At 43.8% G+C, this 27,387-nt stretch overlaps 1 protein-coding gene across 7 annotated transcripts; it reads left to right on the top strand.

Moving 5' to 3' along the window:
• Positions 1-425: 425 nt before the first annotated feature.
• Positions 426-22,045, top strand: ZNF10 (zinc finger protein 10). 7 transcript variants are annotated; one of them, XM_048221505.2, is made up of 6 exons: positions 426-606; positions 1,408-10,000; positions 10,776-10,865; positions 12,800-12,926; positions 13,290-13,385; positions 18,087-22,045. In XM_048221505.2, the coding sequence occupies exons 2-6, from the start codon at positions 9,938-9,940 to the stop codon at positions 19,547-19,549; spliced, it is 1,839 nt and encodes a 612-aa protein (XP_048077462.1). In that variant the 5' UTR covers positions 426-606; positions 1,408-9,937; the 3' UTR covers positions 19,550-22,045. The 7 variants fall into 7 exon arrangements, with proteins under 7 accessions (XP_048077462.1, XP_026370401.1, XP_026370399.1 ...); XM_026514616.4 differs by having other exon boundaries at positions 1,408-1,506; XM_048221506.2 differs by lacking the exon at positions 426-606 and having other exon boundaries at positions 624-10,000; positions 18,087-18,125; positions 18,210-22,045.
• The last annotated feature ends 5,342 nt before the right edge of the window (positions 22,046-27,387 follow it).

A 27,387-nucleotide genomic window follows, 5' to 3' on the forward strand; every position in this document is an offset into this window, starting at 1 on the left:
GGAGGAAAGCAGCAACCACAATTCCCGCGCTCAGCCGCCCCAAAATCCGAGGGGCGGGGACTACATTTCCCAGGAGGCCCCGCGCCGCCCAGGCCCGCCCCGCGGAGGGATTCTGGGCTCGCGTCCGGGCGGCTCTCCTAGGTAGAGAGGCCACGGCGCGTGCGTGCGTAGACGGGGGTGGGGCGGGAGAAGCATGTGTGGGGCGGCCCCGGGCCACGGCGCATGCGTGAAGGGACGAGGGGAGGGGCATGGGGGGCGGGCCGGGGCTCGGGCCGCGGCGCGTGCGTGGAGGGACGTGACGGGGGGGCGTGTGGGGCGGGCCGGGGCCGCGGCGCGAGCGTGAGGGGACGCGGGCTTGAGGGGACGCTGGGTGGGCGTGTGTGGGACGGGTCGGGGCCGCGGCGCGTGCGTGAGGGGCCGCGGGCGGGCCGGCCGGGGGTGAGGAGGCCCGGGCCGAGAGCAGGCCGCCGCCGGGACGGACCCTGCGCACGCCGGTGGCCGCGGCGCGCCTGCTCGCGGAGGCCCGGCTCGTCCTTGATTTGCCGTTGCTGCTGCCATTGTGACGGATTCCCTCCCCCTGCGCGCCTGCTGGGTGCGCGCTTGCAGGTACACACGCGCGCCGGGGGGGTGTGTTCGCTGGGTCGTCCGTGTCGCGTCCCTGGGCTGGTAGCCTGGTCGTGCAGGCGGGCGCGAGTCCCTCGGTGATAAGCGCTTCCTCCTGCTGTGGTGTCCAGCCCGTGCGTGAACGACGGTCTCGCCGTGGCCTTCACGCACGCGGTCCTGTTGGGCCGGAGCAGCGGCGACACCGAGGGTGTGCGTGTGCTCCGTGGGGATGCGGTGCGGGCCGGTCTGAGCCAGACACTCGGTGGTTCAGGAGGAGGGTGCCCTCCCGCTGTCCCTCCCCCGCGGCGAGCGCTCGCTGCCCGTGGCTCTTGGAGCCTCTGCGGAGCGGGGTCGTGCTCCTTTCGTTGGAGTGGGACGTTTCCTGGCCGCGGCAGCCCTGCGTTCCCCGGCGGAGCCGGCGCGGCGCCCTGGACTCCGGCGCGAGCCGCGGGCTGTGGGTGGGGAGCGCGGGAGCCGCGTGCTGCCGTTTCCTGCAGGAGCGGGTCTGTCCGCCGGCGGCGGCGGGAGAAGGGGCCGAGCGGCTTCGCCTTCTGCTCTAGTCTAGAACTACCAAGTAAAGAACCCTCTTTACTTGTTGTTGACGTTGGATGGGCACTTACTTTCCTCAGCATCTCTGGTCCCATCGGTATTTTCGGTGTCTAAGGCCGGCCAGTTGGTGTGTGGTCTTTGCCAAAAACATTCTACCGCCCGTGTGTCCAGCTCCCACCTCCGTGATCTCAGCGTGCGTGTTTAAATCAGAGGAGCGGGAGGTGGGAATGTGTCTAACCTAGTTTTATTTTTCAGAGACAGCTCAAGTGTAATGTGTTGTTGTTTTCCCTTGACACGAGCGTTGTCAAGCTATCCCATGATCCGTATCGTCTGGTACCTGGTTCGGTGCCACAGGTAAGGCCACCAGCGACTCACGTAGAGCCCGCCCAAAGTCTGGAGAAGGTGAAGCGTTTCGGTTTTGTCCCGCAGGGGCAGAGTATATTGTTGTTTACGAAGCAGGAAAGGGAGGACGGGATGTCCTCCAGAAGGCTCGCCGAGAAACGTGTCGGGGTGGCGATGTGGGCTGGACTTCACTGTCTAGACAGCGAAACAGCACAACTCCTCCTCCGCCCTTTTTAAACCACTTCAGCACTACACTAATTTTCTCTCTGACCCAAGTCCTGTGTGTCATCAGAACTGTCTCCTTCTTGCAAAGCCTCCTGCACAGTGACTTTCACACATTCCTGCCTGTTCTCGAAGATTGTTCCCTTGTTCTCTCATTTCTTCTCTCAACACACGTTTCCTGAGCTCTTAGCATGTGCCCGCCACAGGGCAGGGATTTGAGATTCAGATAAATCACAGAAGGAAGTCTGTTTTTCAGTATTTCATATTAACATTGTCTCCACATTCCCCTTAGGACAATACAGTATTGACATAGATACAAAGCAAACCTCTGGAAAAGAGACTGCGAAATTACTCTTATTAATTCATTAACTGTACCCCCCCCCCCCACGTGGAAGAGATTCAGTTAACATCAATGAGTTTTTAGTGAAGTGACTGGAAAGAAAATATATAAGTGAACAGATTGCGTTACTGTCCTCAGTAACAAGCTAACGCATCTCTTTGTAGAAGAAACTCTACTGACCACAGTAATAGAATACCTAATATTAATTTTAACTAGAAATATGCCTGAACTATATGAGAAAACTTTAAAACCTTACTAGGGGATAGAAGAAGAAAGGATGAATTGGAATGAGAACACTTCTGTTTTTGATTAAATTCAGTTGTCAAGGAAATATAAATGGATTTTTTTCAAGAACCCCCATGCACTGTGTTCTTTATGTCTTCATCTTCTTAATGTTATGGAAGTGGTTTGTTGCTTTTCATAATTTGGTGAGAAAATGTTTCTGTTAAAGAGAAATACTAGAAATGATGGGTTTCCTTGCTTTACAGGACATAAATTCAAACATTGAAGGCTTAGTAACATAGTTTAAAAAACCTTTTACGTTTTAAGAATTTTTATTTTAAGGAGAAGGAAGTTCATATTATAATACCTCTGTTTTGCTTACAATACTCTTTGACCAGCAGTACTCCTTCTCGCATATCTCCTATCAGAGTTGTTGTCTCCTGTCACATCAGCATGTCTTCATCTTCTGGCTACAAAGCAGGGTCAGGACTGGATGTGGCATAGGCTGTATATGTATCTCTGATACAGTACGAACACCCAAAGCATCATTTTTGCCTCTTTCACACATTCTTACCTTTTCATTGCTATCTCATTTTTATCTTTTCTCATATTTCATTATGAAAACTTTTGAGCATACAGCTCCATTAAAAGAATACTTGTAAACCCCTCGCCTAGACTCTGCCATTAACATTTTACTCTACTTATTTTAACATAGATCTATTTCTCCATCAGACCATCTTTTTTGTGTGTGTATCGAGTAAATTGCATACATCAATATACTTCTCCTAAATACTTGAAAGTGTATTTGTGTTATTAACTAGAATTCAGTATTTGTTTAGCTTTTTCTTTTGATGTAAAATTTACATAAAATGAAATGCACAAAGTGAAAGTATACATTTGCTGAGTTTTTGCAGATGCATGGTCTTTGCCTTTTGTATCATCAGTTATGTCTTTGGCATCTCTCCTGACCCCAGAGTTCTAACTCTGTGGCTGCTGGGCCCTTTTGCTAATCATTCCTTGCCCTCTGCACATGCTAAATACTAATGAACTTACTAAAAATCTAAAGGGATCCTGTTCTCTTTTATTAAGAAACATATACTCCAGGGGCGTCTGGATGGCTCAGTCGGTTGAGCATCCAACTCTCGATTTCGGCTCAGGTCATGACCTCAGGGTCCTGGAATATAGCCCCAAGTCAGGCTCTACACTCAGAGAGGAGTCTGCTTGAGACTCTCTCTCCCTCTTCCTGTGCCCCTCTCCTTGCTTCCTCGTTCTTTCTAAAATAAATAAACAAATCTTAAAAAAAGAAAAGAAAAGAAAAGAAGCATATTCTTCATACGCCTGAATGAAATGTTGTCCCTGACAAGGTCTTGCCTGTCTCCGGGCACTGGTGCCTCAGTACTGGGTCTTTAAATGGAGACTGGAGGGCAGACACCTTAGGAAACAGATACGTTATCTTTTTGGGTGTTCATTAAGTATTGGACAAATGCCAGTGGAACAAATACAAAGTTCAAAGCACTATGCTAGTCTTTTTCTGAAATTTAGAATGAGATTATCCCAGTTCTCAAGTGGTTCCTTATCTTACAAGGGAGGTGGACGATAAGTAGTGTGATGAAGTGCTAGAAGCATGTACAAAGTGCTCCATGATTACTGCCCAGGGAACAGTTATTCTCCCTGGGACAACAGGAAGGCTTGTTAGAAAAGGTGGCATTTAAATGAGGCCCAGAGAGCATGGGGCGAGTACAGCAGGAATTAAGGTTGAAATGTTGTCAAGGCTATGAAAGTCGATGGTTCTGAAGCCTGTATACTCAGTGACTTGGTCAGAGCCGTGCTGCAGAACCTCTTATACCCTGGATAGTCTCTTTCATAACCTCGTGGTTCATACTGGAAGCTTCTTGCAGCCCATCTCTGCCCTGGTGTTAGGCAGAATAATCACTCCCCCAAGAACCAGAACCTGTGGATATATTACAATATTATATGGCAAAAGGGACATTGCAGATGTGAGTCAACCAAAGACCTTAAGATGGGAGATTACCCTGGATTGTTTAGCTGGGCCCAGTATAATCACAGAGGTCCATCAGAGTGGAATAGGGAGGCAGAAGGTGAGCATGGGGGGAGAGGTGACTATAGAAGAAAGGCTTAGAGAAAGCTGGTGTTACTAGCTTCCTGCCTTACAGGCCTCCAACCGATGCCTCCATCTGAGCTTCTGACTCCATCCCTTGCCCTCTTCTCTCCTCTGGCTCCCACCTGCTTGTCTGTTACTTCCTTCCTCTCAGTCTACAGACACTCTCCAGTCCACAGCACCTCTTGCAGCTGTGCCCTTTCTCTTCTTATTTCACGTCCAAACTTTTCATTCCTTTTGTGGAATTTGTCTGCTGTTCCCAGTGGTATATTGAGACCAGTCTCCCCTAATCACTAGTGAACCCTTATCTAACCAATCCTGTACCTTATGCTCCTTAACTTACCTGAACTCTTAAGTCTCCCTTCCTTGAAGTTCTCTCTTCTGGCTTTCAATACACCTCTCTTCCAGATCTTCTCATTCTCTAGTGGGTCTTTCTTTGCCTCCTTCATGGGCTTTTCTTTCTCTTCTGTTTCCTTCTTAAATGTTGATTTTCTCCATAATCTAATCCTGGTCTTACAGTTCATTGTACTCTTCACATTATCTTTGGTTGACTTTACAGTCATGGTGTCATCTGATAATACCCTTAGCTAGCTTTATCAAATCTTACTGTTTCTTAGTGGGCTTTCTAGGAATTATGTCATAGGGTTGTTGATAGGAATGTATGATCTCACTTAGATTCTTGTCCATCTGCCCACTTCACCTTTATCTCATATTGGAAGAACATAGTCACTCTCAAATCTGTGACAAAAGACCATCCCCTACCCCCCAAGTCTTGGAGAATATAGCTGAGTAGTTTGGATAGATAAAGATAGAACAGAAATGTGCAAGGCAGATGATACAGCTGGATAATCCTCACATATACATATGTCTCCTAAATATCATTTCTCTGGCCTACTTTCTGAGTTTAAAACCAACCCCATCAGGATGTGAGGACGATCTGGCTGCGACATCTGTCACCCCATTGATCACCAGGGTTGGTTCAGCTGATCTGGCCGGCTAGGTGGGTGTCCCCTTCCTCCTTCATGGCTCCATGTGTATCCCTCCAGAAGCTGTAGGTTCAGTCAAAGAGGACCGCCTTCCCCAACAGAGGAGGGCCATTCTTTGCTCAAGGGCATACGAGAAGCTGTGCTCCCTGCTAGAACCTCCAGGCAAGCTCTCAAGGCCCATTTGTAGGAGAACGTAGGGCAGTCAGGTTTCCAAGACTCCAGACACATGAGGCGCTGCATGCGGCAGTCTGCTTTTCTTTAAAAACAAAACAAAACAGCCCAGTCCCATCAGTCCTCTAGTGCCTACTCCTGATACATTGTTGTCCTATCAGTCACCCAGGAAACTGGAAGTCATCTTTAACCCCTAAGCCATCTTCACATTCACAGCCATTTGATTTCCAGGATATACCAATCTTTTCAAAGTCTGCCTGCTCTGCATTTCCACCATTAACAGTCCTAATTTGTGTTCCTGTCCTCTGGATTATGGTATTAGCCTCCTTCCTTGTTCCTTTCCTGCTGTTATATCTTCCTCCAGTCCATCAAACCACTGCCCCAAATGCAGAGGAAGCGTTTTTAAGGAGCAAATCTAGTATAATTTCTGGGCTTATAACATGTAGGAGAGAGTCTGAAAATGGCATTTTTCTGAAAATGGCTCTTTTGTCCTTTTGTGACCTAGGTCTGGTCATGTGTGTCCTTGGGCTCCCTTCTGGCTGTCCCTGCCCTTCACAGTATGCACCAGCTGCAGCGAGCTCCCTGCCCTATACATCATTGATTTAGGCTCTGCCTTTGTTTACACAGGTCCCTACCCTCCTCTCTCTGCCTGATTAGCTCTAGGACCCAACCTTGAAACCACCAAATGGTGCTGTGTGCTGTTGTCTGTGCTCCATGCTGTTATCAGAGCAGTAGTCATCGTGGACTCTAGGTGTCCATTTTCAGTGTCTTCAGCTAGACTCAGCTGCTTGATGTCAGAAATAAGTACTTTATTCATGTTTTTATCTCCTGGGCCTTGTACAGAGCCAGGTACATAGTAAGTGTCCACTAATTATTTATTAAAATGACAGAAGAAGATCTAAATCTATAACATCAAGATAATAATCAACTTACCAGCTGTTTCCCTAAACACAAGTAAAACTCATCCCAGTATCCCCACCATGGCAGTGGCAATTGTTACTTTAGAGAAATCCGTTTGACCAGTTGCACAGAAAGATTCTTTGTGAATCTGGTGACTGATAAAAGAATCTGATTATTACAGGGCGCCAGGGTGGCTCAGTCAGTTAAGCATCCGACGGTTGGTTTCAGCTTAGGTCATGATCTCAGGGTCTCGGGATTGAACTCCACATCGGGCTCTGCACTCCATGTGGAGTCTGCTGGAGATTATCTCCCTCCTCCTCTCTCTCTGCTCCTCTCCTGCTTGTGCATGCATGCGTGCTTTCTCTCTAAAATAAATAAATAAAACCTTAAAAAAAAAAAGAATTTGATTATCCCTAAGAAGTGGTAGGATTTAATTAACTGATTAGTTCAAATAGATTTGAATAGTTGCGTAGATTAGATAACGGCTTAGATCAGTGATTCTCAAACTTGGCTGCACATTTGAGTCACCCAGGGAACTATTTAAAAGAAAGAAAAGCTTGGTGCATCCCCATAAAATTAAGTCAGAAACTCTCAAAGAAGGATGGTATGGGACCCAAGTGTCCTAATTTATAAATATACCTGGCATTTCCAGTGTTCAGTTAGGGCTGAAAACCACTGGTTTAGATAAAGGTTTGAGTGAGTTATCACAAGTGGAGGTTAAGGGAAATTAGCATGACATGAAACTAATTGCAGGCTTTTTTTGTATTTTATATAATCCTAAAATGGGAGAGTTATTGGACTGGACCTTAGACACCTATGTAAAGCAGAGGCTGTACTGTAGTTGTTTTTTTAATAAGACCTGATTGAAAATTTATTGGTGGCCAGAATTTCCTGCTTTCTTAGGCAACCTGATGTATTTCCAGGTGTCATGTGATTGTAATATTGATTTGTAATTGGTTTCTTTGTGACTGCATACATTACTCCTAATTCTGCCCTCTAGAGCAAATCAAAATAAATATTCCTGTTCCACAGGACCTGTAAACATGTGAAAACCATTCTCTTTCTTCCATAAAGTAATTTCTTTTATAGTTTATCATCCCTTATTTCAGCCTTTATTCATGTGACATTGAAAAGTAAGTTCCAGGAAAGGTTAAGAAACCTCCTAAGTATTGGAGCGGGGCCTTGAACCTGGGCGGTCTGGCTGCAGAACCCGTGCTGTTAGCTGCAGTTGGAAATGTGCCCTTGAGGTTGAGGAACAAGGTTGGAATAGAAGACAGAGTGGTCTATTCACCCTAGCTGAAACACAGTTCTGTTGTTTGCCTGGCAGGGGGATAGACATTGGGGATAAAACAAGTAGGTACACTGTGTGCCCTGAAAGTGCCCAGGGGGGCATTGAAAGTGGAGACCGAGAGACGCAGCAAGGGGAAACCTACTTTAAAGTTTATCATTGTGTAAATTATTAGAGAAGACTGAGAACCAGGATATACAGAGGGAAGCTAGGTGAGGAAGGAAACTTAAAGAGTTTAAAGAACAAATCAAAAGGCCACCAAGTGTCCTCTGTAATAGATGTGAATGGTGAGAACTGTTTTAGTGGTGTGGCAGGGCAGAAGCCATACTGTTTTTATTCGTGTAAATTTGCATAGAACTGAGATGGAAATCCGTAAGATCTCCAGAAGACAAAGATTCGAAAGAACTGTAAATACAAACATGGGAAATATTCAAGCCCAGTATTCAGAAGGTGGAAATTAAAAATACAATCTAAATTTGAAACAACTTAAAAATGAAATGTTTATAGACTTCTGTTTCTGGCCAACATGGAATAACAGGGACAACGGCAACAACAACAAGAGCAAACAGACAGACAAAATACATGAGACAAAGCACATGAAACAGTCGTTCTAAGACCCCATATCACATGACAAAGGACAGTCATCCCTGGGAGATGGAAAATCAACGAGGTAAGCCCCAGTTTATTGCCTTGAGAGGGTTTCCAGTTTACAGCAGAGGAAGGAAAAACTGAGGTGGAGCCCAGCAGACTTCCTGAGTCAAGGATGGAGCTGAGAATCTGGGGAGAGCAAAGCAGCTGGAGTTCATAGGACAGATCACCAGAGAGGAGAGGTCTGCAGAGGGTTTCCCACGAGTACTCAAGAGCACAGAGCAGCACATGTGTGTGAAGAAACTCCACAGGGCCAGGGAAGGAATCCTCTATAGGGCTGGAGGGAATAGTCCTGATATTTGCATGGGGAATACGGCCTGTTACTGCTAGCCAGACTGGAAAACTCTTGTAATTCCTGGAGCACTGGGAGTGGAACTATTTAAACCACTGAAAGGAAAAATAACTCTACTTAGAATTCCTGAATTTAGCAAAAATATATTTCAACAACAAAGACAAGACAGTCAGCAGAATGGGAGAAGATATTAGGAAATTATTTATCTGATAAGGGTTTAATGTATATAGGATATATATATGCTCGTATGTAGAGTATGTAAAGAACTACAACTCAGTAACACAAACTATCCAATTTAAAAATGGGCAAAGGACTTGAACAGACATTTCTCCAAGGAGGATATGCAAATGGCCACTAAGTACATGAAAATAATGCAAATGAAAACTACAATGAGATATCACTTCACACCAACTAGAGTGGCTATAATAATTCGAAAAAATGGAGTAACAAGTTTTGGCAAGCATGTGGGGAAATTGGAACTCAGCATCACAACTCACAGTAACACTGCCACTGTGGAAAACAGTTTTGTGGGTCCTCAAAAAGCTAAACATGCAATTACCACGTGACCCAGCACTTCCACTTGTAGGTATAGACTGGAAGGGATTGAAAGCAGAGACTCGAGCAGATACCTGTATGCCCGTGTTCTACAGCAGCACTGTGCACAAGAGCCAATAGATGGAAGCAACCCAGGGCTCTGTCGACAGATGAAGGGACAAACACAATATGGTCTCTCCATACCATGGAATTTTATTTGGCCATTAGAAGGAGTGAAGTTCTGATCCATGCTACAGCATGGGTGAGCCTTGAAGACATGATGTGGAGTCACATCAGCTAGACATTGGCAAAGTAGATGAGAGACTGGAGTCTGAGGGGATGCAGGAATAGGGAGTTGGGTTAGGGTTTCACAGTTTCTGTTGGGGTGTTGAGAAAGTTTTGGAATTCCTAGTGATGGTTGTACAATATTGTGAATGTGATTAATGCCGCTGAATTGTACACTTAATGATAATTAAGATAGCAAATTTTGTTCATTTTTTTTACTACAATTTTAAAGATTGATAATGTAATTGCCAAAAACCATTGGATTGTATACTTTGAGTGGATGAATTGTATGGTATGTGAATTATATCTTAGTAAAGCTGTTTTAAAAAAAAAGGCAAAATGAAGACATTGTCAAACTTAAAAAGCTGAAAGAATTCATTACCAGCAGACCCACATTGCAGGAAATTTTAAGAGATGGCCTTCAGGGAGAAAGGAAATGAAACCAAGTGGAAATCTGGATCTACAGGAAAGAATGAAAAGCAGTGGCAATGGTAACTATGTAGGTAAATATATGATATTTTTCCTTATTATTAAAGTATCTTGAACAGATAATTGGTCATGTATTGGTTTCCTATTGCTGTGTAACAAACCATCACAAACTTAGTAGCTTCAGACAGCACCCACTTCCTAGCTCACTGTTCTGTAGGTGGAAGTCTGACCCACTCTGGCTGGGTTTTCTGCTCAGATATCCAACAGCTTCTTTCAAGGTATTGGCTAGCCTGGGTTCTCATTTGGAGGCTCCGATTGTTGGCAGAATTCAGTTACTTGTGGCTATAGGACTGTGATAGGACTGGCTGTCAGTTGGGTGTTGCTCTTAGCTCCCAGAGACTGCCCCCATTCCTTGCCGTGTGACACCGTCCACATCCGGTAATGGCATATCCAATGTTTCTTGTGCTTCCAATCTCTGACTTCCCTTCTCTGATCAGCTGGAGAAAATACTTGTTTTCTTGTCTGTAAAGTAGGGGTGTTAGATCAAGGCAGGTTTTGTGTCTTGTTTTCCTCAAAAAAGAGGATTTGTAGCAGCAGAACCATTAAATTGCAAATAAAATTTTGCATGGAACTGTGGAGACTAAGGGGAAAATGGCCATCTGCGTAGTTCTTCCTACTTCTGGGAATTTCAGACATTGTAGATGTATTTTTGGACGATCTCTGATGTTCCTCTTTGTGTGGTGGGTGTTGGCATTACACCCATCCAGGTGTGAGGGAGTCTAGTAGCTGATTTATGAAACGTCCCTCTCACAGAGACTTTCCTCATGTTTCTTTCTTTTCTCCAGCTTCATCTTCTCAGGATCTCCATTTCTCAAAAAAGTATCGTCAAGAACAAGGAGGGCATGGAAGCCAAGTCGCTAACTGCCGGGTCGCATGTAAGTTGGGCTGCCTTCTTTGTTTTCCAACTGAGAATCCCTTTTTGCTTAAGTTCTGGGTTTCCTTTGCCTAGGACCTTCGGAAGTTACATCTTGGACACTCTCCTCCAGGAGACTAGCGCCATTTTGTTTGCTTTATTTGTGGCTGTAGTTTTATTCATATACTCTACGCTGTTCATGTGCCTTTTATATAAAAGAAATGCAAGGGTAACGGTGACGTGGGCAGGAGTCAAGTGGGGTAATATTGAGCACTCTGATAAAATGCTTTGATCCACACTAGGGAATAAAGTCTACAACACACTTCTCCCTCAAAACTGATGCGGGAACTGGGAATGTTGTGCCTTGAGGGTGTCTCTGGTGCCTGGTTGTCCTAGATGTGGAGCTGGCTGTGTGCTGCCTCCATGGGGAGCTCCGGCACACGTGATGTCTTGTTTAGGGGTTGCTGCCGCCCAGGCATGAGGAGCTTGGAGGAGGGTGGAACCTCTGGGAGCATCCAGGGTGGGAGACTGGGTCCCTTGTGGGCCCAGCTTCCCCTGGAGCATCCTGCATGTATTACCTCTGGTATATTGAAAATCCCACCAGAGTGTTGTGGTTTTTGCTTTCAGCTGTGCTACATATGTTGAAGGACTTAGGAAAACTCGTCTATTATATTTACCCCGATATTTACTGTTTTTGTTGCTCATCTTTGATTACTGAGATTTAAAGTTTCTCTTTGGTAACATTTCCCTTTTGCTTGAATAACTACTTTTAGTATGTGTTTTAGAGCAGGTTTGCTGGTAACAAAGTCTTCTACTTTCTTCGAGAGTATGTTTTGCATCGTTCCTGAAATAGTTTTCACTGGATATAGAAATGGCTTGACAGTTCTTTTTTTCAGTATTAAAAAACCATTATTCCATTGTTATTTGACCTTCATGGTCTCTGAAGAAAAATCCTCCTTCAAGTAAGTGTTTCTGTGTGTAATCAGCATTTCTTTTTGATGTAGCTAACGAAGGCCTTACGGCTGTATCTGTTGTTTCTTTGTCAAATTACTTTGTTACTATTAAAATATAATCTCCATTTTAAAAAAAATGCCACTCTAGGAAAAATGTCTTGGATAATCATTTTAGATCAGAAAACATGGTGAGGTTGGTCTCTCTCTTTTTTTAAAAGGACTTATTTATTTTAGAGAGTGTGAGTGCGAGTGGGGGGAGGGCAGAGGGAGGAGAGAAGCAGATGCCCCACTGAGTGTGGAGCCTGACATGGGGCTCGATCTCACGACCCTGAGATCATGACCTGAGCCAAAACCAAGAGTTGGATGCTTGATCTACTGAGCCACCCAGGCGCCCTGAGGTTAGTCTCTTAAGCATTAAGTTGTACTTGAACTGAAGACTGTTTTGTCTCTCTTTTTTCCTGCCTTGAATTGGGTTCTTTATTTCACAGAATGTAAGTGTAGATTAACTTTGGTGTCTGATAGTCCTTGCTATAGCTTTTTATAACAAACTTCATTTAAATAAAAGTTCTTTTGGGGCGCCTGGGTGGCTCAGTCAGTTGGGTGTCCGACTCTCGGTTTCAGCTCAGGTCATGATCTCAGGGTCCTGGGATTGAGCCCCACGTTGGGCTCTGCGCTCAGTGGGGAGTCTGCTTGAGGATTCTTTCTCTCTCTCCCTCTGCCTCTCCCCCCTAATAAATAAATAAGCAAACAAATAAATGTTCTTCTAACAGTTCCTAAACCCAGAGCGTAACGTGGAACTGGTTTTTGGACAGGTATCTAGTAGCCATTCCTTTTAGGACTTGACCAGAACCCAAATAGGAACTACTCACTTTTGGAATAAATACTGGTCCATTCTCTTTCCCTACCCCAATGCTGTCTGCCTAATCTGTCTTTCGGTCAGTACTCAAGAAGGGGAGGGCAGAGTTATACATCTGGCTTATTACAGATTTGTTCCACGTTGTAGACACTGGTGACCTTCGAGGATGTACTTGTGGACTTCACCAGGGAGGAGTGGGAGCTGCTGGACGCTGCTCAGCAGGTCACGTACAAGGATGTGATGCTGGAGAATTACAAGAACCTGGTTTCCTTGGGTAAGACTAGCTTGTGTTCTCAGAGATATCTCCCCGTGATGATTTTGGTTCTTCCTTGATCACAGGGTATGGGGACTGAAGCACCTGTATCAGAGTGTGAGCTGGGTTAGGGACCTGATTTCTTTGGGGCATAGAAGAGGGTTTGGTACTCACTTCTGATTTTGTGGAAAAAAATTTGTTTTGATTTGTTGAATTTTAAAAAATACATATTTTGCTGCCTCTGTAGCCTCCTCTTGTCTACTCTTCAGAGTCCCCCCAGGACTAAGAAGGGGTTGGGGGTTGGGGCTGAATCTGGTATGCTCTTTGTGTCCAGCCCAGAGCTCCCCAACCCCTGCCCATTTCTTTATCTTTTGCTGTGCACAGGGCATCAGCTTCCCAAGCCAGATGTGATCCTCCAGTTGGAGAAAGGGGAAGAGCCATGGCTGGTGGAGAGAGGGATTCACCGGGAGACCCATCCAGGTGAGCACCAGTCAAGAGACGCTGTAGGCTGTAGCCCAGAAGAGCTGTTTGGGGCTGGAGTCCTTGGACATAGTGGTCACTAGTTCTCATTTCTGCAGAGAAGACTGGGTTTATTTACCTTCTATTTTCCTATGACCAGTCTTTCTACAGTCTTGTCACACATCATTTACATTTGGAGACAAAGGTGTGTTCCTCATGAAAATTATCTTTCTGTTGATGCGCTTGGTTTCAGCTCTGTTGGTCTTGCTTTCCTGATTCTTACACTGGTTCCAGCGTCCCCATCCTCTCTTTCCTTCTTGCCTGCCTTTTCCCTTTCCTGTGGCCCCTTCCCATGGCCTCGTGCCGCTTCTCCACGTAAGCCATGCGGTGGGGTTCAGTCACCGGCCGCCCTTCTGAGTTTGCAGAAGGCTTGCCAGTTCCTGCTGGCTGAACTCCTTTCTCTCCGGAACTGCTGCTCCCAAAACACCTCTTTCTTACTGTATTCTAGCTCTTTATTTCATGTTCTCTCAGTTTACTCATATTTTATTTTCGTGTTAATATCTAAAATGCAAATCATTATGTGGATTCCGAACATCACTCCTTTCCCCAGCTTCCCTGTGCATTGAAAATCTGTTTTCTGGTTTAAGAAATAGAAGGTTGAAGGGGCACCTGGGTGGCTCAGTTGGTAGAGCATCTGAGTTCAGCTCAGGTCATGATCTTGGTGTTCCGGGATCAAGCCCTGTATCGGGCTCCCTGCTCATCGGGGAGTCTGCTCTTCCCTCTCCCTCTGCCCTTCCCCCCGCCCCCGGTCTGTCTCTTTCTCAAATAAATAAATAAAATCTCGTAAAAAACAAAAGAAATAGAAAGTTGTTGTTGTTGTTCTTCCATTATTCTCTAGAAGCAGTCTTTTCCCTGACCTGTGCTTGTAAGTGCAATCCTCTGGGATCTTCCTCCTCAGCCATCTTGGGTGCTGCTGAGTCATACTGCAGATAGCATCCTTGGCATGTGATGAGGCATGTGACTCCAGTGTGGCCTAGTCACGCTGTGAGGACCTGTGTTGCCTCCGTCTGATCCCCAGTGTCACACGTATCAGGTGCTTCCCTGCATCTTGAGCTTTGAGTGTGATGTGAATAAAGTCTGTCAGCTTTAGTTGTCCTCTCTGAAACCTCTTACGACCCTCGTCAGGTACAGGTCCCTTCCTTTTCTGAGCTTCCACTTTGAGTGTATTGTAAATACCGTAAACTATTTTTTACTTGTTTTACATTTGGTCTTGTAGGTGATTGAGCTTGATCAGCCAGCTGCTGTGGGGCCTTGGGAGGAAAGATTGTTCTCTGTTTTCTTTCATTTCTGCATAACTTCCTTTATTTTTTTCATTCCTGTGTTCATTCATTTAGGAAGCTTTCCTGGATGTCTCTTGACAACTATCTAAAACTAACTAGATGAGCAGTTTAGATTTCTATTGGGAATTTGCTGTCAAAAGAAATAGAGAAGCTCCCTGTGCTGAAACACACGGCTATGTGAGCTTCATGGTCAAAGTGGAAAGTATGGTGGGTGCTGGCTCTAAAAATGCAAATGGGGGTCACCTGCCTGGCTTGGTTGGTGGAATGTGTGACTCTTAATCTTGGGGTTGTAGGTTCAAGCCTCACATTGGGTGTAGAGGTTACTTAAATAAAATCTCTAAATAAATGCAGGTAATGAGTTGACAAATGGATGTTATATGTTTTAAGTATAACTCACTTAAGTGTTGTGTTACATAATACGTGGACAAATTTTAGGATTTTGATGAAGACAGCACCCTATTCATATGTTGAAACACACCACTCAGGGTTGTTCTCCTTGGTACCCAGCCCTCACTCTTCCTCACACATGCTCATTTTAGAATTTTCCATTTGGCATTTGTGGTTTGAAACACTTTTCATGAGATTTTGATGCCTCGGGCAGAGGAGAGGGAAAGGATGGTGATTTCCTATCAGAGATCATGATGGCAGTACACACACACACACACACACACACACACACACACACACACACTCTGGGCTGGTGTTCAGCCTTAAGAAGGAAGGAAGTTCTGCCATCTGCTACAACATGGATCAACATTGAGGATACTGTTTAGTGAAATAAGCCAGACACAAAAGACAAGTACTGTATGATTCCTGTACATGAAGTTACTTAAAGTTGTCAAAACCATAAAGACAAAGCATAATGGTGCTTGGGAGGTGCTGGCGGGAGGGGAGGATGGGACCTTACTTTTTAAGAGGTACCAAGGTTCAGTTCTACAGATGAGAAGAGGTACACAGACGGCTGCACAGCCATGTGAATGTTCAGAGTACCTGAGGTGTGCCCTTAAAAACGGTTAAGATGGTAAATTTTATGGTATGCCTATTCTACCACAATTTAAAACAGAGAAAAGGGTCGCCTGGGTGGCTCAGTTGGTTGAGTGTCCAACTCTCGATTTCGGCTCAAGTTATGATCTCAGGATTGTGGGATTGACCCGTGTCCATCTCTGTGCTCAGCAGGGAGTCTGCTTGGGATTCTCTCTCTGCCTCTCCATCTGCCCACCTCCCCCAAATTAATAAATCTTTGAAAAACACATTTAAAATTAAAACAGAAAAAGAGATAAGTAGTGAAAGAAGATAGGGAACGGTGGGGTTCCCACAATGAAGGTAGTAGTCAGGAGCCTGGCACGGGGATCACTGTCAGATGAATCACTTTCCTGGTGCTGCTGAGATAAGGTTCCACAACCTGAGTGACATCAGTGTGTCCTCTTAAAGCTCCAGAGGTCACAAGTCTTAGATCAGGTGTCAGCAGGGCCACATGCCCTCTGCAGCCCCTAGGAGAGGATCCTTCCTTGCCTCTCATGGCTCTGGTAGTCCCATGTGTTCTGTGGCTTGTGAGCACATCATTCCAGTCAGCCCCACCTTCACATGATGTCTTCCTGGTGTGTCTTTGTGTCTCTTCTGCTCTTGTAAGGACAGCAGTCATATTGGATTGGGGGCCCAGTCTGCACCAGTACTACTTCATTTAACTAACGACATCTACAGTGATCCTGTTTCCAAGGAAGCTTGCATTTTGAGGTTAGGACCTCAATGTATCTTATTTGGGGCACACAATTCAACCAATACACCAGGTAAGAATAGGATATCACCCCACTTGTGTAGGGAGAGGTGGTACTTTGTAAATAGTGTTTTTTGGGGGTCCCTGGCTGGCTTAGTTGATAGAGCATGGAGCTCTTGATGTCAGGGTTATGAATTCAAGCCCCCACACTAGGCATAGACATCACTTTTAAAAAAATAGTGTGGGGTGTTTTGTTTTGTTTTGTTTTGTTTTGTTTTGTTTGTTTTTCTAGGTTAAGAACCTAACATTTTGAGCACCTGGGTGACTCAGTTAAGTGTCTGCCGTCAGTCAGGTCATGATCCCAGGGTCCTGGGATTGAGTCCTGCATCAGGCCCCCTGCTCAGTGGAGATCCTACTTCTCCCTCTCCCTCTGCCTGCCACTCCCCCTGCTTGTGGCTTGTGTGCATGCGCTCTGTCTGTGAAATAAATAAAATGTTAAAAAAAAAAAAAAAACACCTAACATTTTACCTAAAAGGCATTGAGAGACAAACAGGCTTTTAACCAGGGGAAATAATGTGCGGTAATACACACAGATATAAGCAAAGGGGCAAAAAAAGTCCAAGAGAATAAGAGTTAGGGGCTAGGGTGTGAGTTAGTGTCCTGTGGTATGAACCCTATCAGGGGTTAAGTCCTTTTTTTTTTTTTTTTAAGATTTTATTTATTTGGGACAGAGAAAGAGAGAACATGAGTAGAGGGGAGGGGCAGAGGGAGAAACAGGCCCCCCACTGAGCAGGGAGCCCAATGCAGCGCTTGGTCTCAGGACTCTGAGTTCATGATCTGAGCTGAAGGCAGACGCTTAACTGACTGAGCCACCCAGGCGTCCCAGTTGTTAAGTCTTGATGTCTCAGAACAAAGGGATCAAAATACAAGACCAGGAGAATGTTAATAATGATTACTGTGCATTGCTTTGACTGTACATGTGTCAGAGTCTGTGACGAGCTCACACCGTACAATACTTAACAATAATTTTACACCACAAATACTGTTGTCTTTTGGATTACAGATACACAAAGTGATATTTGAAAAGTTTAACAACTTGTCTAAATTCACCACTAGTAGCATTAAAGCTTCGATTTAGAACTTGTGTCCAGTTGGCTTTTCCAGCCTGTCAATGGCCTTTCTGAGAGGTTGCTGTACCACTTATCTGGGCATTACTCTGTAGTGCTTTGGTTGTGTCAGGAACAGGCCCTGCCTCGGCATATGGTTGGACTCATGGTTTAGGAATGTGAAATTGGCTGTAGTGGGAAGAATGTATGTCAGGAGAAGGGCCTGGCAACAAGTAGACATGTCAGGTTCTTGTGTCATTAGTAGATTAGATCATGGGAGTGCAGACCTTTCTGTGGGATTTCCCTTACTGCCCCCCAGGACTGAATATCCGATCCCATGTGTCCTACCGAGTCCTGTGTCTCCTTGCCCTCATTGCTTCTCTCACCTACTGCACAGCCCAGTGCCTTTCCCGTTTGCTGCTCTTCTCTGCCCTTTCTCACTGTCCGTGAAGGCAGCCATACGAGCGGCTCTATACAGCCTACATACTTGTTTCTGCATCCCACCACTCAGACCTTAGTATGTTTTTTTGACTTACACAAAGGTTTCTTTTTTTTTTTCCAGATTTGGAGACTACAGTTGAAATTAAATCATCAATTTCCAGTAAGAGCATTTCTAAAAATAAACAATCCTATGGCATTAAAATGGAAGGAATTGCAAAGAATGATCTCTGGTATTTGTCATTAGAAGAAGTCTGGAAATGTGAAGACCAGTTGGACAAGTATCAGGAAAACCAGGAGAGACATTTGAGGCAAGTGGCATTCACCCAAAAGAAAGTACTTACTCAGGAGAGAGTCTGTGAAAATGGTAAATATGGGGGAAACTGTCTTCTTCCTACTCAGCTGGTACTGAGAGAGTATTTCCATAAACATGACTCACATACTAAAAGTTTAAAACATAACTTAGTGTTTAGTGGTCATCAGCAAAGTTATGCAAGTAGCAGTGAATGTGGTCCAACCTTCTGTCAAAACATTCATCTTATTCAGTTTGCAAGAACCCAGCCAGGAGATAAGTCCTACAAATGCCCTGATCCTGTTAACTCTCTCACCAGTGGTGCATCCCTTGGTATGTCTAAGGGTTTACATAGGGAGAAACCCTATGAATGTAAGGAGTGTGGGAAATTCTTCAGCTGGCGCTCTAATCTTACCAGGCACCGGCTTATTCATACTGGAGAAAAACCCTATGAGTGTAAAGAATGTGGAAAATCTTTCAGCCGGAGTTCTCACCTCATTGGACATCAGAAGACTCATACTGGTGAAGAACCCTATGAATGTAAAGAGTGTGGAAAGTCCTTCAGCTGGTTCTCACACCTTGTCACCCATCAGAGAACTCACACAGGAGACAAACTGTATACATGTAGCCAGTGTGGGAAATCTTTTGTTCACAGCTCCAGGCTTATTAGGCACCAGAGAACTCATACTGGAGAGAAACCCTATGAATGTCCTGAGTGTGGGAAGTCTTTCAGACAGAGCACACATCTCATTCTGCATCAGAGAACTCACGTGAGAGTGAGGCCCTACGAATGTAATGAGTGTGGGAAGTCTTATAGCCAGAGATCTCACCTTGTTGTGCACCACAGAACTCACACCGGACTGAAGCCCTTTGAGTGTAAAGACTGTGGAAAATGCTTCAGTCGAAGCTCTCACCTGTTCTCCCATCAGAGAACCCACACTGGAGAGAAACCTTACGAATGCCACGATTGCGGGAAATCCTTCAGCCAGAGTTCTGCCCTCATTGTGCATCAGAGAATTCATACTGGAGAGAAGCCATATGAATGTTGCCAGTGTGGAAAAGCCTTCATCCGGAAGAATGACCTTATTAAGCATCAGAGGGTTCATGTTGGGGAAGAGACCTATAAGTGTAGTCAGTGTGGGATTATCTTCAGCCAGAACTCTCCACTGATTGTACATCAAATAGCCCACACTGGAGAGCAGTTCTCAACATGTAACCAGTGTGGGACCGCACTTGTCAGTAGCCCTAACTTTATTCGATACCAGACTAATCATATTAGAGGAAATACTTATTAATATACTGAATGTGGAGAGTTCTGTACAAAGAGCAATAACTTTATTTTGCATTGGAAACTCCTCCTGGAGAGAAGCTCTGTAGATGTTATTTGTGCAGAAATGCTTTCAGTCTTGTTACTACCCTTTTGTGCAGTAGGGAACTGGTCCTAGAAGGGGAAATAACCCACAGACTTCATTGTAGGATACAAATACATCAGCTTTTCTTTCCACAAATTTCTACAAAAGTAGTCGTCCTTGGAGCATTCTTGACTAACCCTTAAAATGCTAAAATCTGAGAAGGAAACATTAAGTAGGGGAGTTGTTGAGAGATTATCCAACTTTGTTACCTACTTCAAAAAGACAAATCAATGAGAGTTGCTACTGCAAAGAATAAAGAATTGATACAGTTATTGTAAGAAAAGTGGAAAATAGTATTCTAGTGAATTAATATGCCTTTTTTTTTTAAGTTAATTGTTCTCTTCTGGGACATTTAGTAGTTTTTACTCTGTTTTGTGTGTCTGATTTAAACCACATTTTGGTTAGCAGCAGGGAAAATGCTTATAATGTAAAGCAGAAAAAGAACAAATTTACTAATAATGGTACTTATTTTAAATATATTTGCATGTGGGCAAGAATTGGAAAAGTATCTATGGATAAATGACCAGAAATGATTTGTTAGGTAATGGGATTGAGTGAGTTTTATGGTTTATTCCCTGTTACTCGGATATCCAGCCTCTCTGTTTTATCATCAGTGTTGCTCACGAACCGTCTAGTAGCAGACTTTCCCATTCTGTGTTGTTTTGGGTCGTAGTTAGAATTGCACTGTTTGAGACAGGGTGCTGGAGGCTCCTGGGAATTTAGAAACAGTGATTCTTGGACATTGGGATCCAGAGGAAGATTAGGTGTCTGAGCACACCAGGGAGGGTCCCCATTTGAGTGGGTGCAGGTACTTGGGCCATACTTAGAGCAACTATGCTCATGAAATGAACAGCACTGCCCAAAGCCACCCTCCTTCCAAGGTAGTCCTTTATCTTTATAACAGGAATGTCGTGGTTAAATGCATAAGCTTGAGCTAGACTACCCGAGTTGAAATTCCACCTCTGTCCTTAACTTGCTGAGCGAACCTGGGCACACTGCCTAACCTCTCAGTGCCTAACTTGCAGACATCCGCTTCTGTTAATTAGGGGTATTACTTACCGTGTAGGACTGTGGTGGGTATTAAGTGAGTAAACACATAAACAGCTTAGAATAGTGCCTGATGTATATTAAGTGCTTTATCATTGCTAGCTGTGGTGATTGGTGTTACTGTTGTTGCCCACCTTGGTGTGTGTCATTGAATTTAAACCTGCCTGAGTGTGAGGAAGAGCTCGTGGGGCTCTTGCTTCCCTCCCAGCCACGTTTCCCTCTTACCTCCTTCAGCACTTAGCCTGAGGAAATCACTGCCCGTAGTGGGTGTATAGACTCATTTCTGAGGATCACTAAACAACTTGTAGTATTGTATGTGAAATCATCTTGTTTGTACAGAGGTTCTCTTCTAGGGAGAGGAGCCTAATCTTCAGATTCTGTGGTGAGTTCATGCCCCCAAAAAGATTTAGCAGGAGAACCTGTTTTAATTCTCTCTCTCTCATTCTGTAAACTGATCTCCTGTGTGTAGGGATATGTCCTGTGTGCTAGCCATTATCTGCCATTTGCTAGCAAACAAGATACATGTTAGACACTTAATGATTGATGGTTGAATGATAAACATTTTGGAGACCAAGAGGACAAAGATCTTGATGTGTGTCTCACAGGACAAATCTAGAAATGATTGCTGGTGTCATGAGACTTGGGAGCCGCAGGGAACATAAGACCATCTAACTCGTACTCTTCATCATACAGTTGAGATTGGCGCAGGTCTCACATTGCCAGTGAAGTCAGACCCAGAACTAGATCTCCTGTCCCTCGTTACTGCTGCCCTCCTCGGTGCATATATACCAGTGACACGTATAACATAACTCCTGTCAGAGGTAGTTTTCATGGTAAGCAGCAGTTCTCTGTGGAGTGGAAGAGTAGCCCCTTACCTTGGCCTCTTAGAGTTTCTGATACCCTACGGCTCAAATTTTCCTCAACTGTATAATGGAGATACTTCTAGGATCTACCTCAGGGGGTTGTGGTGTGGATAAGGGAGATAATGTGTATAAAGTATTTAAAACAGTGCCTGGCACACTATGTGTGTTAGCTACTACTAATATGGCTAATACTAACACACTAAGGAATGTAGGAAGAGAGAAATGTCTATAGATGATCACTAAACATTACTTATAATGGTGCAGAATTTTCAGTGTAAAATGTATAATAGCAAAGCGGTTATTTATAGCATATCCATGTCATGGAATATTATGCAGACATTAAAATGATGCAAACAGAGTTTGTTAACAAGAAAAATGTTGATGCTGTCATGTGTTGAAGAAAGCATGATAAATAATTGTTAATATGGAGTAAACTCAGATATATAAAAATAAATTAATTGTAAATGAATGAAATGGATCTTCCTCAAAACTCTTAAGGAAATTTGTCAAAAGATTAATAACAGGTAACCTGCTTTCTTTTCTCTTTCTTCTTTCTTTCCTTTCTTTCTTTTTTGTCCTTTTCTACGTTTTCCAAGCTCTCCTCAACAAATATATATTACTTTTAGGACCCGTCTCTTCAGTAAGGGAATATTTTCTCTCCCAGAGATTTCATATACAAGGAAACTACTAGAATCTCAATAAGGGAACTTGACAGCAGGTAACTCAGCAGTTGCCGGTGGTTCGCGATGGGAGAGCAACTGACAGCAAAAGGGGCCACAAGGGAACCGTTGAGGGTGGTCTGTGTCTAGATTGTTGGTGGTTCCATGACTGTGCTTGTCTGTTAAACTCATTAGACTATACATGTGAAGTGGATCCATTTTGTTGTGTGTAAGTTTTACCTCAATAAAATTGATTTTTTAAAAATATTCAGAAAATCAAGAATTCCTGGGAAATCTGAGAAAATCTGCAGCTTCACATGAAAGCTAATAACAGTAGTATTTGCTGATTTTATAATTCATCTTCATTTATAGACAGCTTAATACAAGGTAGCCAATCTGCTAAGCCCTTTAATACAATAGATTATTTCTACCTATAGCCCTGTGGGGAACATATTCTCGCCCCTATGTTTAAGGGAACTAGAGTTTGGAAATTTTAGGTAATTTGCCCCAATTTACATAGCTAGTGAAGCTTCATATGAAAAGTAACTAGCAAGTGTGTGGTACATCTCAAGCAAGGTGATATCTGGGATTTTGTAGAGGGTCTTATGGACCCTCTATATAAAAAATACACACTACCGTTGTTACTTATTTTCTCCAGAGACAAATTCACTCAGATCTCCCTTGAGTAATGTCGTCTGTCTCCCTCTATATTATCATGTGTCCTATCTTAAAATGATGTAGGTACTAAGTAGAAATTATGATCTGAAGGTAAGGAAGTAAATTACTGTGAAAAAGAGTAGTGGCATGTAAGTTATATGCACTGTCTTATTCCGTTTTCACATTAGTGCTGTTCATGCGTATTCCTTACTTCTGAGTTCACAGTGACGTCCCTCCAGGTTGCACAGTAAGAAGTGGAAGAGCCAGGGTTCAAACCCACATCACTTTGGCTCCAGCACATGCAGTGTTTCCACTACTACTTGCTGGCTCCACATCTGGCTAAGGATCTTGGTGCTATCCTGAGGGTCATGGGAAACCACAGGGATTTTAAAGGCCCCAGTATCCTCAGTCACCACTGTTACAGGGTCAAAGGGGATTCGGAAAACATGTTCTTTCTCTCTTTTCTTCCTTCCTTCCTTCCTTCCTTCCTTCCTTCCTTCCTTCCTTCCTTCCTTCCCTCTTTTCTTTTTTCTTTTCTTTTCTTTCCTATTCTTTCTTAAGATTTTATTTATTGAGAGAGAGCACGTGGGGGGTGGTGGCAGAGGGGGAGGAAGAGAGAAAGGGAGAGAATCTCAAGCAGACTCCCTGACACAGGGTTTGATCCCATGACCCCAAGACTGTGATCTGAGCTGAAACCAAGAGTCAGACGCTTAACCAACTGAGCCATCCAGGTGCCCCAGAAAGTATTTTCTTAACATTCATCCCTGAATTAAGCATACACTGATTAGTCTCTGAATTACCTTTCCTGTTAGATGGTAAGAAAGTGAGAATTTTTTATTTCGTTAATTTGCCATTAAATAAATTGCAAGCTGACCATGTGCACAGCATCGTAGCAGCTGTACCGGGACTGGTTGAAATAAAGGGTGTGTGTATAGGTGTTGGTTGGGGATGGTAAGATGTCCCAGCAATGAGATAAATTTAGGAGGTTGATGGCAAGGGTCCATAGATTTGCGGCTTCAGGGAATTGGAAAGGCCAACTGCTTTTTACTCTACACATTAGAAATTCAGCTATCTATCTATCTATCTATATATTAATGACAAAGTTCTCATGTCACACAGCCCTATGGAAAAAGATTAGATTTAGGGTGTATTACCTTACAAACAAGTTCTACCCTACCTGTTAAGGATAGAATTTTGTGCTCCCAAATTTCATGTGTTGAAGCCATCCCCCATTATGAGGGTGTGATCTTACTCGGAGAGTCTTCATAGAGGTAATTAAGTTATTAGTGCAAGTTATAATCCAATATCAGTGGTGTACTTATATTTTTAAAAAGGGGGAACATGCGGATACAGAGATGCACATAGAGGGAAGATGGTGTGGGGAGACACAGGTAGAAGATGGGTCTACAAGTTAACGACGGAAGCCTGTAACGGATCCTTCCCTCACAGCCCTCAGAAGGGACCAGTCCTACCAACAACTTGATTTTGGACCTCTAGCCTCCAGAACCGTAAAGACAAATTTCTGTTGCTGAAGCCCACACTCTGTGGTACTTTGTTACAGGTGGCCTAGGAAACTGAGACATTGCTTTATTTAAAACTGCAGCCACCCCACTGGTACTGCTAATCCCCTTTATCCTATTCTTTTCATTTTTTCAACAGTACTCATTACCGATCTATCAACCAATCAATCATCTGTCTTCCTTTGCCAAAATAAATGCTTCACAAAGGATCCTGGTGGGTTTTTTTTTTTTTTTTGAAAGATTTATTTATTTTAGAGTGAGCAGGGGAGAGGGGTGGGGGGGAGAGTTTTTTTTTTTAATTTTTATTTTTTGATGTAAAGTTTGATGATTCATTAGTTGTGTATAACACCCAGTGCACCATGCAATACGTGCCCTCCTTACAACCCATCGCCAGCCTATCCCATTCCCCCACGGGTGGGGGGACAGTCTTAAGCAGTCTCCTTGCAGAGTGTGGAGCCTGACGCAGGGCTAGAGCTCACCACCCTGAGATGACCTGAGCTGAATTCAAGGGTTGGATACTTAGCCGATTGAGCCACCCACGTGCCTCAAGGATCCTAGTTTGTTTGTTGTAAAGATTTATTTATTCATCTATTTTAGAGCATTAGCAGGAGAGGGAGAGAGAATCTCAAGCAGACTCCATGCTGCGCATGGAGCCTGACCCAGGGCTCAATCTCACGACACTGAAATCATGACCTGAGCTGAAATCGTAAGTCGGACGCTCAGCCGACTGCCACCAAGGCTCCCCCCGAAGATTTTAGTTTTAATGACTGATGTATCCTCTGTGCCTAATACAGTGGCCAGCTCATAGGCATTCAACAAATATTAGTTGAATGAATTGAAGAACTCAACATTCATTCACTGACTCTAGAAAGGGGAATGCCATAAACTTATGGCCAACTAACACCTAAACATACATAGTAGTTCTAGCAAAAAGGAAGGGGCGGGGATAGTTATTGGATAGTGGAGCAACCGTGTGTGCCACATGGAGACAACACCCTAATAGACACATCATAATTTATTATAAAGGGTTTTACATGAAACTTGGTAATTGAAGCCTAAAATGTGCATGCAAGACCAAAGGAATGAAAATAGCTGAGACCGTTTTAAAGAAAAACAATTTAAAAAGGCTTTGTCCTACTACTTATCAAGGCTTACTATAATACCAAGACTGGTACACTGGCATAGTGTGGACCAGGAGTCAGCAAACAACGGACACAGGCCAAGTCTGGCCGCCTGTCTACTTTTGTAATTAAAGTTTTACTGGAACGCAGCCATGCTCATTCAGGTATGTATTATCTGTGGCTGCTTTTGTGCTGCAGTGGCAAGGGTCAGTAACTGGTGTACAATACCTAAAATATTTACTAATTTATTGTTATAGGATGAATTATCTCCTTCCCCCAAATTCCTATGTTGTATGTTGAAGTCCTAATCCCCAGTAACTCAGAATGTTGACTGTTTGGGGTCTTTCAAATTTAAGCATTTTAAGTTAAAATAATGATATCAGAGTGGGTCCTAATCCAATCTGACTGGTGTCCTCATAAGGGTTAGGACACAGACACACAGAGGGACAACCGTGTGGGGACACAGGGAGATGAAGAAAGAGCCATTGGAAGAAACCAACTCTGTCGATACCTTGATCTCTGACTTCCAGCATCCAGAACTGTGAGAAAATAAATGTGTTCTTTAAGCCCCAGTCTGTGGTCCTTTATCATGGCAGCCCTAGCACACGAATACCCTGGACTTCTACAGAAAGATTTGCAGACCTCAGTGTAGGCACATATCAGTGGAACGAAATAAAAAGACTAGAGACAGACTCACATATACATGGTAAGCAAGATCATGCCTCCTGAAAGATGTCCGCATCCTAATCCTGGAATCTCTGAATATGTTACATGCAAAGGAGAATGAAGTTTGCTAATCCTGCATTATCCAAGTGTGCCCACTGTAATCCATACACCCTTAAAAGTGGAAGAGGGAGATAGAGGAGGTGGCCAGAGGGATGTGAACAGAACTCTTTGCTGGTTTTGAATGCGGAGGAAATGGGCCATGATCCAAGACCCCTAAAATCTGGAAAAGGCAAGGGGAAGGATCATTTCCCAGGAGCCTCCAGAAATGAATGGATCCCTGCCAACACTTTGATTTAGCCCAGTAAGACTTGTGAGGAACGTTTGACCTATGGAACTATAAGATACATTTGTACTGTTTTAAGACACCAAGTTTGTGGTAACTTGTTACACGAGCATAGAAAATTAATGGAATATGAGGAACTTAGTATATGATTGAAATGATTTAACAAATCCGTGCGCAAAGAATGCTAAGTCTACATTTCAGTGTAAAACTGTGAGCCTTCCTTTCTACATTAATATTTATCTAGGATTTATTTCACTTTATGATGTCCTTGAGAGAGCAGTAAAAGTATTTATTAAATCAAGTCGAGTACATATCTTTTTAGTATCTGTGCAATAAATACCCTGTACTGCATACTGAAATTCCATAGTTACCTCTAGAAAAAGCAGCTGTGTGATGATTTGATTTGAGAGCTTAACCTTGCTAAAAAAGGACTGAAGACAAGGCACTCGTGAATGTGGCATTTTTTCAGAAATCAACCAAGTGAGCTTGTCACTTCAAGGGAAACAAATGACAGTATTTATTTATTTATTGCCAACATAAAATTCGAGTTTTCTAGGTGGGGAGTCCAGGGCAGGGCTTGAAATCACGACCCTGAGATGAAAACCTGAGTTGAGATCAAGAGCCTACTGGAGTGAGCCACCCAGGCGCCCCCCAAAATTGGAATTTTCAAATGAATAGTACAATTTTGGAAAACTTGTATCTGCCACTGTGAATTTCACAGCTTCCCAATACTTAAGACCGATGATGATATTATTAAATACGATTTTTCATATCGTAAAGTGAAATGTGTCAACAAGTCAGGGAACCAATATTACACATGACTAATTCATGATGTTACAGAAGCA

The sequence above is a fragment of the Ursus arctos genome, unplaced genomic scaffold, assembly GCF_023065955.2.
Source record: "Ursus arctos isolate Adak ecotype North America unplaced genomic scaffold, UrsArc2.0 scaffold_34, whole genome shotgun sequence".
NCBI lineage: Eukaryota > Metazoa > Chordata > Mammalia > Carnivora > Ursidae > Ursus > Ursus arctos.

Bases quoted from the DNA above. Each gene is read 5' to 3' on its own strand.
- ZNF10 (XM_048221505.2), top strand. From the start codon at position 9,938: ATGAAACCAAGTGGAAATCTGGATCTACAGGAAAGAATGAAAAGCAGT. The intron at 10,001-10,775 runs GTAGGTAAATAT...TCTTTTCTCCAG, and splicing joins GCAGTGGCAATGGTAACTAT to CTTCATCTTCTCAGGATCTC. The intron at 12,927-13,289 runs GTAAGACTAGCT...TGCTGTGCACAG, and splicing joins CAAGAACCTGGTTTCCTTGG to GGCATCAGCTTCCCAAGCCA.